The sequence below is a fragment of the Scyliorhinus torazame genome, chromosome 13 (assembly GCF_047496885.1).
Source record: "Scyliorhinus torazame isolate Kashiwa2021f chromosome 13, sScyTor2.1, whole genome shotgun sequence".
Taxonomy (NCBI): Eukaryota; Metazoa; Chordata; class Chondrichthyes; order Carcharhiniformes; family Scyliorhinidae; genus Scyliorhinus; species Scyliorhinus torazame.
The window spans coordinates 114,647,081-114,659,854 of NC_092719.1; the positions used below are offsets into that span (position 1 = coordinate 114,647,081).

A 12,774-nucleotide genomic window follows, 5' to 3' on the forward strand; every position below is an offset into this window, starting at 1 on the left:
AGCCAGAATGGAAATGATCGGATAACTCACTTGTTAATCACACTAAGAGACCACACTGTTGTACTGGGATTAGCTTCAGACACATAATTTGTATGGTAAACTATCCTCCACCCGTTACACATTTCTGGTGAAATACCCCTGCTTTTAAATATATATATATATATATATATATATAAAAATCGGGAGATTTTGCTGTAGTTCACACAGACTCTGTTTAAGTAGACTGATTTATGCAGTGTGCTGTTTAAATAAACACTTTGTTGTGGTCCCGCTCACCCTTCATCTCACTGGCTAATACAATGGTGTCCAAAAAACACAAGAACTAGCAGTAAGAGTAGGCATTTCAGCCCCTCGAGCCTGCTTCATCAATCAATACGATCATGGCTGATCTCATCTTGGCCTCAGCTCCACTTTCCTGCCTGTTCTTCGTAACCCTTCAACCTCCTTCAATTTACTCAATGTTCCGGCGTTCACTGCACTCTCGGATAGTGAATTCCAGAGATTCACGACCCTTTGAGAGAAGTAATTTTTCCTCATCTCGGTTTAAAATCTGCGACCACTTATTCTAAAACTATGACCTCTCGTCCTAGATTGCCCTACAAGAGGAAGCATTCGCTCCACATCCATTTTGTCAATGCCCCTTATCATCTTGTATACCTCAATTAGATCTCCTCTCATTCTTCTAAAATCGGCAGCGGCTTAGTATGGAAACAGATTTCATCCCATCAGCCTGGTCTAGATTCAATTACATGCCTTAAGAGATGAAAGGCTAGTGCCTAGCTCACTGTACTGCTCAATTCCATACACTGTAGGTATGTGTGTGTGTGTGGGTGTGTTTGTGTGCGTGCACACACGTGAAATATTTATAGAAAAAAAGCTTACAAGGAACAGAAAGAAATCTCTTTGGTGAAAACACATTTTAATACAAGACTTCCAACATACAGTACCTAGTGGCATAAATAAAATGTTTACTAATAACTGTAAAAAGTAAAATTGCTAATAATGCATTATTCTGTTTTGATTTGCCCACCAATCACCGTAGTGATGGATGATCAGTTCTCTTGGCCACTGCAGATCCAAGCGCACACACCGGGCATGTGCGGTGTTCTATTATGGCTTCAAGATCCCATGGCGTGCGCTTTAAGCCAGCTCTGGAGCTTGACCACCCAAGCTAGCACAACACACGATTATTGCAATGGTTTTTGCGAGTCCCAAGTTCCAAATACCATCTCTTTGTGGTTCAGTCCAGTAAAGTGTGGCAGACATCACACCTACATGATATCCTGTGAGAATAACTTTAAAAATAAAAGCAGTAAAACTTCTTTTTAAAAACCCTTCTAAATTAAAATTTATATGGTGATCTATGAGAGGGAGAGAGATAGAGAGAGAGAGAGAGAAAGAAAGAGGAAAAAAAATCAAACCCAATTTCATTTCAATAATCCCTAAGAAGCCAAGCGTTTACAAATTGCAGTATGCTTTTAATAAAAGGATTGAGGCTGTATCAAAAATTTAGTAAAAAACTTAGATTGAATTTTTTTATTTTAATCATTTCTGGCTGAATAGAATATAATCTACCATAAGACCCCTGTCCGTCTGCAGCCAAGGAGCTGAAATGGGATTAGCAGGACCTGACAAACAAACAACTTTATATCAACTGCACGGATTGGAGAGGAAGGGGGCGCAAACGAGGAAGAAATGGGATGCACAAGCGGAAAAAGGTGGGAGAACCCGGAGAGATGAAGAAAGCATGCAGGGCAGAGGAGAAGGCAAATGGCACACCAAAACATGAAAACAGCGTGCGGTATGAGAGATGTGCAGCACAGTCACACAGGGGCGATGATGTGCCAGACAGCTTCGCAAGAGCGCTTGGCGCCAAAGGGTGCGAACGATCTGGCGATATTAAAAGGAAACAGTTTAGAGAACCAGCGACAGAGGCCAGACAGCAAGAAATGATGAGAAGCAAAAAAAAGAAAGTTAACGGAGGCGTCCCAAAGCCAGAGCAGAGAAAAGTTCCAACTTAAAAACAATTAACATGGCCAAAACTAGAAGTAAAAATTTAGGTACAGTGGATTAAATGTAAAACAAACTGATTTCAGTACAGTCTCTGACATTTACATTAGGCTACCGTTTTGTTATACTTCTGTTGCTAGACGTGTGAATAGAAAACAGTACAATTAGTGTTAAAGGCAAACCGTATCAAACATCCCCCAGTGCTGCCCGTGGTCTCTTTAGCATTTTAAAACAAATGTTCTGAAGCCTGCGGTATCAATGTACAGAAAAGATCAAGGTAACAATGCTGACTGGTGGATATCATCCCGTCAAGCGGGAGAGGTGATCAACAGCATTAAGGGCTGCAGTGAAACTCCAGCATTACTCGGCTTCCAAACCGACAAACCCAGTGCTCAAAAAATTAAAAATGGTGGCAGACTTCCATTCCTTACAGACAGCACTGGTGTGGAAAGGGGGTGGGTGAGTGTGTGGGGAGGGGTTGGTTATGGGGGTTCCAGTCTCCTTTGGGTATTAGGGTGGGACGTAAGGTGGTGGGGATCTGTATGGGGTCATGTTCTTTGGACGGCAGCCTTTTCCTTCCATTGGTGCTGTGAAGGGTGGCGGGGGCTGGTAGGGGGGTGCATTGGGATCCTCTTCCCTCAGTGGGGTGTATTCACCAATCAGATCCTGGCCCAGGGGGATAGCCTCATGGGTGGACTGGTTGGGATACTCTGGAGGAGGAAGAGGAGGCTTTTCCTCTTGGAGGATCAGGGGGACGCTCGATGAAGGAGGGGGCTTCGAGTCATCCAGTTCATCGGCGAAAATGATGGGAACGCCCTTCTTGATGAAGGTGGCTTGGTCCTCGATGGTGAGCTTCCCTTTCCGCTTCTTGCGGTAGCAGATCATAGCAATGATGCCAGCAATGAGGAGAATGGCAGCTACCACCACTGCTGGGATGACTGTGTGCAGATACACATCATCGTCGCTGGTCCTGGATGGCCCCCCGCCAGCGGCAACCGACACGGTAGGCTCGATGGGAATCTCTAGCTGACCCGCTGGTACAAACTGAATATGTTTGCAGCTGCCTGTTCCAATGACGGACACGTTCAAGGGGGTAAACTCAGGCTCCATGGTTGTCACAAACACAGAATTTAGCTTGCCATCGCTGTCCGCAATGCGCCTACTCAAAGACCGAACCTGATCCTCCGGGCAGGGGTCGAGGGGGAGAGTGTTGTTAGTCCACTCAACCACAATGGAACCCTTAGAGATACCGAGCAAGGTCACAGTGCTACTGTTGCGGTCGCCAAGTGCATAGGCCAGCTTCATGATCAGTTGGATTTTTTTGTTAACATTGTTGGCCAGTTTCCTGTAATCCCCTTGAAATCGAGCAGCAAATTTGGCGCTCGATTTGCCACCGTGAGGTCGACTGTGTACATGTACCTCGAAGGCGTCCACTGCCGTTAAGCCTCCCTTGTCTGCAGCATGCATGAAGTACTCATGCTTGCCTTCGTGACCAGTGTCTGGCAAACCATATAACAGCTGGCTGGTGCCGTTGAACTTGACCCAGGAGTTCTCGGGCAGCGGTTGCTGTTCCCGGAGTTTGAGCGTGAGCTGCAGTTTGTCCGTGGTGCCGTCCTCTTTGTCGTAGAAGGTGTCCGATGGGATCTTAACCTCGAAGTAAGTTCCCAACCACGTGTCCACGCGGTCAATATGGTTAGTAAGCTTGGGCGGCTCGTTTTCAACACCAGGCTGCTTGGAGGGCTTGGTCGCGTGGACGGGGCTGGTCGTACGCCTTGTGGGCGGCGATGGGGTCGGCAGCCTGGTGGATGGTTTGGTAGTGCCTCGTGGCGCCTTAGTTCGCATCTTTGGCTTCCTGGTGGTTACAGTAATGGCGGTCGGAGTCGTAACCTGCGGTTTCAGAGTGGTAACCCTGGGTTTCTTGGTCGTGCGTGGAGACGGCACAGCAGTGGGTTCAACATAACCGGGTCTGGTGACAGTCGGTTCGATCTGACCGGGGATGGTTGTACTTGATTTCTCCAACACCCTGGTTGGTTGCACAGGACCCAAAGTGGGTGTGTGAGTAATTGTATCTTTTGGCCTGGCTGTTTTCATGGACGACTTACTAATCAAAGGTTTCCTGATTGGTGGTGCCACTTTGTCCGTGGTGGATGCAATAATCGGAGAGGTGGGTGTTGGGACTATACGAGGAGGAGGTTCTTTAACAGCAGTTGTTGGTGGCAGTGCGATTATGATGGGTGTTGGAGTGGGATGTATTTGCCTTCGCACTCTCTTAGTCACCTGCAACTTCTTGTTGGCGATGTGCCACCCTACCACAGGATAGCCAAGCTGAGCAGACATGGTCCCCTCCTTGGCAGGGATCTCCACACTGCTGATGTTAGGGACATTGTTCTGATTTAAGAAACATCCAATCTTCCAGGACAGCAGAGCCCCATTCTCCACCACCTTCTTGGCGTTCCCAGGGCCGGCCATGAAAGCAGACATGTCGAACAGACGGTTGTTGACAACTGGAACAAGTTTCATTTGATGGAGTCCCACCTCGGCAAACTTGCGCATTCGGTCCAACAGTCCGATGCGCTGCTTGGCTGTCATCTTCGTTAGGTCAGCGTCCAAAATCACAGTCAAAATGGTGAGGGGTTCCTCGTGTGCACAGACCGATGGTGTAACCTCGTTGACCAACTGTGATGACAGAGCAATGGGAGCACTGTCTAATGGGTCATCTGGCAGAACCTCAATAGAGAAGACATCTTCAGCGAAAGGCACAAGGCTACCATTGGCAGCCAGCTCCAAAGCAGTGGCTGAGATATAGTGGACTCCTCTGTCTGTGTCCAACGGGAGCCCCTGAAGTGAGTGGCTCACGGGATCCCAATGTAACCATGAGGGCAATGACTCCTTCCCAGACTCCGTAATCTAGGAAAAGAAGAAAGATATTGATTTACTACCTCCATGTAGCACTTTCATATTTAATCTCAACACACAGGGATAAAAGCTCATTCATTACTTTGGCAGGGTTCCTCACAGATATAATCACAATGCCTGATTCATGTTTACCACTCCCAGTTTGGCAGAATGTATCATTTAGTAATGTATGGCTCCGAGAATTTTCTATGGCACCACTGAACAGCCATGACGCATTTTTCAACAAGCAACAGCTGCTATTATTCCCTGATATTAGCTTAACAAAGAAAGTATGATCAGAGTTACTCTACTGAATGAACACATGGGCCATGAGGTCATTTCTGTTCACAATGTAAATGTACAAAAGGTCATTCGGTCCATTAACGTTTAACTCACTTTATCCCAACTCATCAAGGACAACCCCACTGCAATACCATCACCCTCGCACGGCCCATCCCTCCGGTACCATCACCCTCGCACGGTCCATCCCTCCGGTACCATCACCCTCGCACGGCCCATCCCTCCGGTACCGTAAACCTCGCACGGCCCATCCCTCCGGTACCATCACCCTCGCACGGCCCATCCCTCCGGTACCATCACCCTCGCACGGCCCATCCCTCCGGTACCATCACCCTCGCACGGCCCATCCCTCCGGTACCATCACCCTCGCACGGCCCATCCCTCCGGTACCATCACCCTCGCACGGCCCATCCCTCCGGTACCATCACCCTCGCACGGCCCATCCCTCCGGTACCGTAAACCTCGCACGGCCCATCCCTCCGGTACCATCACCCTCGCACGGTCCATCCCTCCGGTACCGTAAACCTCGCACGGCCCGTCCCTCCGGTACCATCACCCTCGCACGGTCCATCCCTCCGGTACCGTAAACCTCGCACGGCCCGTCCCTCCGGTACCATCACCCTCGCACGGCCCATCCCTCCGGTACCATCACCCTCGCACGGTCCATCCCTCCGGTACCGTAACCCTCGCACGGCCCATCCCTCCGGTACCATCACCCTCGCACGGTCCATCCCTCCGGTACCATCACCCTCGCACGGTCCATCCCTCCGGTACCATCACCCTCGCACGGTCCATCCCTCCGGTACCGTAAACCTCGCACGGTCCATCCCTCCGGTACCATCACCCTCGCACGGTCCATCCCTCCGGTACCGTAAACCTCGCACAGTCCATCCCTCCGGTACCATCACCCTCGCACGGCCCATCCCTCCGGTACCATCACCCTCGCACGGCCCATCCCTCCGGTACCGTAAACCTCGCACGGCCCGTCCCTCCGGTACCATCACCCTCGCACGGCCCATCCCTCCGGTACCATCACCCTCGCACGGTCCATCCCTCCGGTACCGTAACCCTCGCACGGCCCATCCCTCCGGTACCATCACCCTCGCACGGTCCATCCCTCCGGTACCATCACCCTCGCACGGTCCATCCCTCCGGTACCATCACCCTCGCACGGTCCATCCCTCCGGTACCGTAAACCTCGCACGGTCCATCCCTCCGGTACCATCACCCTCGCACGGCCCATCCCTCCGGTACCGTAAACCTCGCACGGCCCATCCCTCCGGTACCGTAAACCTCGCACGGCCCATCCCTCCGGTACCATCACCCTCGCACAGTCCATCCCTCCGGTACCATCACCCTCGCACGGCCCATCCCTCCGGTACCATCACCCTCGCACGGCCCATCCCTCCGGTACCGTCACCCTCGCACGGCCCATCCCTCCGGTACCGTCACCCTCGCACGGCCCATCCCTCCGGTACCATCACCCTCGCACGGCCCATCCCTCCGGTACCATCACCCTCGCACGGCCCATCCCTCCGGTACCATCACCCTCGCACGGCCTATCCCTCCGGTACCATCACCCTCGCACGGCCCATCCCTCCGGTACCGTAACCCTCGCACGGCCCATCCCTCCGGTACCACCACCCTCGCACGGCCCATCCCTCCGGTACCATCACCCTCGCACGGCCCATCCCTCCGGTACCATCACCCTCGCACGGCCCATCCCTCCGGTACCATCACCCTCGCACGGCCCGTCCCTCCGGTACCGTAAACCTCGCACGGCCCGTCCCTCCGGTACCATCACCCTCGCACGGCCCATCCCTCCGGTACCATCACCCTCGCACGGTCCATCCCTCCGGTACCATCACCCTCGCACGGTCCATCCCTCCGGTACCATCAACCTCGCACGGCCCATCCCTCCGGTACCATCACCCTCGCACGGTCCATCCCTCGGGTACCATCACCCTCGCACGGTCCATCCCTCGGGTACCATCACCCTCGCACGGTCCATCCCTCCGGTACCATCACCCTCGCACGGTCCATCCCTCCGGTACCATCACCCTCGCACGGTCCATCCCTCCGGTACCATCACCCTCGCACGGTCCATCCCTCCGGTACCATCACCCTCGCACGGTCCATCCCTCCAGTACCATCACCCTCGCACGGTCCATCCCTCCGGTACCATCACCCTCGCACGGTCCATCCCTCTGGTACCATCACCCTCGCACGGTCCATCCCTCTGGTACCATCACCCTCGCACGGTCCATCCCTCTGGTACCATCACCCTCGCACGGTCCATCCCTCTGGTACCATCACCCTCGCACGGTCCATCCCTCCGGTACCATCAACCTCGCACGGCCCGTCCCTCCGGTATCATCATCCCCATTCAGCCCGTCCCTCCGGTACCATCACCGTCTCACAGCCCATCCCTCTGGTACCATCATCCCCATTCAGCCCGTCCCTCCGGTACCATCACTCCCGCTCAGCCCGTCCCTCCGGTGCCATCAGCCTCGCACAGCCCATCCCTCTGGTGCCATCACCCTCGCACGGCCCGTCCCTCCGGTACAATCACCCTTGCACAGCCCATCCCTCCGGAACCATCACCCCCGCACAGCCCATCCCTCCGGTACCATCACCCCCGCTCAGCCCATCTCTCCGGTACCATCACCCTCGCACGACCCAGATCAGCTGATGGTAGCCATCGGAGAGGGTAGAGGTCTTATCTGAAAAATGCCACCTTTGACACTGCAGTACGCCTTCAGTACTGCGATGGGGGTGTCACCCAGCCTTTCTCACATAACCTCAACTACACTAATAAATAACAAATCCTGGAAACTGGGCAACAGAAATAGAATCTCTAGGGTGCTCAAAATGTTAAAACTTGTCTTTTCACTACATTTTCATACTGATTATCTGAGCATTTTCTAGAAATTCAAAGCAAGATCTCAGCATCTGCAGCTTTTGAACAGCCCTCTTACCCAATTCCATGTTCTGGCTCCTGATTTACTTTGATTAATTAGAAGCCTTTCAGCAGAACTTCTGCCAAAAGCTTTCTGAAAGCTCAAATAAACTGCACCCGTGGACGATCCAACTGGTATTGTGTGGGTGTCACGCACTCAAATAAAAATCAATGAGGTTTATTGGGTGGCATCTTCCTCTTCCAAATCTATGCTGTAATATTTTTTATTTAATTTATTGTAGTATGGGTCCTCATCAAGTCTGCTGCTTAATGTGGAGTCCATTACTTTTCTAGTTAAGGACACAAGACTAATGGGTCTGTCGGTGACAGGGTCAAACCTTTTACTCTTTTTTAATATAGACATATTTTCTTGCTTCCAATTCTTTGGGAGCTCAGTAGCATCTGTTGATTAATGACCACTTCCCTGCAAATCCTGCCCCTTGCTTCCTTCAGAGTGCTAGGATATATAAAGAGTGTGGCTCAAGGGAAACTGCTATTGTAGTGTCCCTTTCACTTTTGACAGGTACGAAGCATGCATGTCTGGTTTTGGCCTATAGTGACCATTAATTCAATCATATTGCGTAGAGGGATGTTTAAATGCCAGTTGCATTCAAAATCTTAACTTCACACTCAGTCTAATTCAATACAATCAGGCAAAGATTTGTTCAGTTGTCTGACTGCAAGCTTGATAGAGGGTCGGTGAAGACTCGATGGGCCGAAAGGCCTCCTTCTGCGCTGTAGGGATTCTATTCTAGAGGTGCCAAGCCACATTCAGGCAAAAGGCATAATATTGTTGCTTGCTTAGTTATGTCATTTGCAGTTGCATTTGAATTTTGCTGACAGTTATGGAATCCATAACTATCGGGGAAGGGTGTATTTAAGGCAAGGAGAGTTTAAATTATTATTTTGCTTTAGAATTCCAAAAACCAAGGCCTGGCCAGTGGGCTCCCAGAGTTAACCAGACTACAAGAAAATAACTATATATAACAGCACTGCAATTGTACACATTATTTCCCTTCTGGTATTTCACCTCCCGTAAATGTATAATTTATTATTCAGAGTCAGCTGGGCTCAGTTGGTGGCACCTCTTGCTTCCAAGACGACTGACTGGTTGTGGGTTCAAGTCTCACTCCAGTGGCTCGAGTACAAAAATCTAGGCCGTCACTTCCACTGCAGTGCTCAGCACTGCCGCACCTCCAGAGAGGGCATTTTTTGGATGAATACAAAATGGAGGCCCAACATGCCTCTTCAGTGGACTAGACCGCTTGGCATTATTTTGAAGAACGGCAGAGTTCTCCACAGTCTCTGGGCCAGCATTTATCCCTCCAACATTACTAGGAAAAAAAAATTGCTGTCATCACATTTCTCTGTAAACTGGAATACCCAGCAGTGAAGGCACAATGTAAGATTCAATTTATTTCTGTATTAAAGTACACAATTTATTTTCTTACTAAGGTTTGAAAGTGTGACACTTAAAGACATAGGAAAATTCCAGAGGACAGATCTGGGAAGCAAAGCAAAGCTTAAAGGAAATAAACACAGAAAAAAAAACGGGGCACACTCAGCAGTTCTGGGCAGCATCTGTGAAGAGAGAAACAGAGTTAAAGTTTCAGGCCGATGTGCGCCCGCCAGAACTGGGGAACTCAAGGAAAGATTCGGTAAGGATAACAACAGAACTCCGATGAGATAGAAAGGCTGGTGATGTCACGGTGCCCACCACAGCAGCGAGGAGCTAAGTGTTATGCGGATAATCTGAAACACAGAAACTTAAATAGCTAGGATAGGAAGAGAAGACAGATGTTTCAGCCATGAATGTTTCAATATCTTCTGGGATACCAAGTGTATACAATATCGGGCAGCAAGTTGGTCATATTGCTCTGTGCCACTGTGGGCTCTGTTCAGAGATGTTGCATCTGCACAGACAACACTAAAAATTAGTTTTAAGCAGGTGACGTTTTAACTGATGGATTCAAGGTTTCCCCAATTGTCAGAAGCCACAAATTTAAATTTGCAGCACCTATATGGCTAGCAATCAGTGTGGAGGCAGGGCGAGTGGAGGTGGAAGGCAGAACATGTGTCAGCAATGTATTTATTTTTTCTATTTACAGTTGCCAACCAATTGGATTATTCAGAGTTCAGGACAATGGCCAGGTTTCCGTGCAAGGGATTAGGCCAATATCAAAATTGCCCAGCACTCGTTACCGCCACTGGGGGCCCTCAGTGAGGCATGTGTAGCACGGCTCCATCTATTGGTCTAAGGTGACAGTGCGATGTTTCCCACTCTCTCCCTGGTCCGTCATCAAATACTGAACTACTTTACATTCTAAAAACACCAACACTCAGCATCATTTCCAGTGATCCATAACACACAAAACCTTGATAGTCTTGGAGCAACGCCAGAAATGTAACCTTTAGTAAGGATGCCATTGTGCATTAACCGGAGGATTGTTTAAGCTTTTTGTGTGGATGGGCTGCATACATACACATTCAGAGAGCCTCACCTCAAAGGCTGTGGATGTGGAGTCTGTTCAAAATGCAGGTTGAGTGAGGGTGTTAAAGTGTGTGGAAGTTCTGGGGGTGGGAGTGGGGAAGCTGAAGTATGAATAAGTCATGTTCCAACAGGAGGGGGGGGGGGGGGGGGGGGGGGGGGGGGAAATGTTCGAGGAACTGAACGGTCATGTATAAAGTTTAAAATCAAGTTACACAGTTGGCACATTGTTGCTAAGGCGGCCCTGGGTGGATCTGAGTTCGGATCTACCCATCTTAGATCACAAGCAGTACTTTTCAAACACCCTGGCCCAATATAAAACCAATATTTTAGCACAATATTTAGATCTAGGGTAGAGAGGAGGAGGGGGTAGAGATGAGGAGGAGGGAGTAGAGAGGAGGAGGAGGAGGGGGTAGAGAGGAGGAGGAGAGAGGAAAAGGAGGGAGCAGAGAGAGGAGGAGGGAGTAGAGGAGGAGGAGGGAGTAGAGAGGAGGAGGGAGTAGAGAGGAGGAGGAGAGAGGAAAAGGAGGAGGAGAGAGGAAAAGGAGGAGGAGAGAGGAAAAGGAGGGGGGAGGAAGAGGAGGGGGAAGAGAGGAAGAGGAGGGGGAAGAGAGAGAGGAGGGGGAAGAGAGAAAGAGGAGGGGGAAGAGAGAAAGAAGAGGGGGAAGAGAGAAAGAAGAGGGGGAGAGAGGAAGAGGAGGGGGAGAGAGGAAGAGGAGGGGGAGAGGGTTTAGCACACTGGGCTAAATCTCTGGCTTTTAAAGCAGACCAAGGCAGGCCAGCAGCACGGTTCAATTCCCATACCAGCCTCCCCGAACAGGCACTCGAATGTGGCGACTAGGGGCTTTTCACAGTAACTTCATTTGAAGCCTACTTGAGACAATAAGCGATTTTCATTCATTTCATTTTTCATTTCATATGCTCCAGGGATTAGAGCAACAGTTTGAAGATCTCTACCTCAACCAATACCTAGATATTTAATTTTCTCCCTTCCTCTAGCCTGCTAGGATGATTCCATAAATGCCAGTTAAACCTCTGCTGGAGTAAAAATTTTGTCCAAACTCTCAAGTCCCATGACTGATTGCAATGTCCTCTCTGCTTCACAGACTGGATCAGGGAGGGAATCTGTTCTAGGACAGTTCGTCTGCCCACAGGTCAAGTATTTCCACATCAGCATCTGCCGAGGCCCAAACTCTAGAGGGAGCAGAGGCTACAGTACCTTCCCTCACAGCCCCTCAGCAATCCTGCACCACCTTGAGGCCTTCAATTGAAAAACTGATTTTTTAAAAACTTCTCAACAGACTTTGCAGTGGAGGGGAAGATAGGGTGAAGGGTGGGGAGAGAGGAAGAGGAGGAGGGGGGAAGAGAGGAAGAGGAGAGAGGAAGAGGAGGAGGGGGGAGAGAGGAAGAAGAGGGGGGGGAAGAGGAAGAAGAGTGGGGGGAAGAGGAAGAAGAGGGGGGGGAAGAGGAGGGGGAGAGAGGAAGAGGAGGGGGGAGAGAGGAAGAGGAGGGGGGAGAGGAGGGGGAGAGAGGAAGAGGAGGGGGGAGAGAGGAAGAGGAGGGGGGAGAGAGGAAGAGGAGGGGGGAGAGTGGAAGAGGAGGGGGGAGAGTGGAAGAGGAGGGGGGAGAGTGGAAGAGGAGGGGGAGAGAGGAAGAGGAGGGGGGAGAGAGGAAGAGGAGGGGGGGAGAGAGGAAGAGGAGGGGGGAGAGAGGAAGAGGAGGGGGGGAGAGAGGAAGAGGAGGGGGGAGAGAGGAAGAGGAGGGGGGAGAGAGGAAGAGGAGGGGGGGAAGAGAGGAAGAGGAGGGGGGAGAGAGGAAGAGGAGGGGGGAGAGAGGAAGAGGAGGGGGGAGAGAGGAAGAGGAGGGGGGAGAGAGGAAGAGGAGGGGGAGAGAGGAAGAGGAGGGGGGAGAGAGGAAGAGGAGGGGGGAGAGAGGAAGAGGAGGGGGGAGAGAGGAAGAGGAGGGGGGAGAGAGGAAGAGGAGGGGGGAGAGAGGAAGAGGAGGGGGGAGAGAGGAAGAGGAGGGGGGAGAGAGGAAGAGGAGGGGGGAGAGAGGAAGAGGAGGGGGAGAGAGGAAGAGGAGGGGGACACAGATGAAGAGGAGGGGGACAGAGATGAAGAGG

At 51.2% G+C, this 12,774-nt stretch overlaps 1 protein-coding gene across 2 annotated transcripts in view; it reads right to left on the reverse strand.

Moving 5' to 3' along the window:
* Window positions 1-902: 902 nt before the first annotated feature.
* The window catches only part of dag1 (dystroglycan 1), a 101,760-nt gene continuing 89,888 nt past the window's right edge, over window positions 903-12,774 (reverse strand). For both annotated transcript variants that reach the window (XM_072472080.1, XM_072472081.1), the window contains exon 3: window positions 903-4,917. In XM_072472080.1, the coding sequence (XP_072328181.1) occupies window positions 2,521-4,917 (2,397 nt within the window). In that variant the 3' untranslated portion in view covers window positions 903-2,520. The remainder of the gene's footprint in view (window positions 4,918-12,774) is intronic.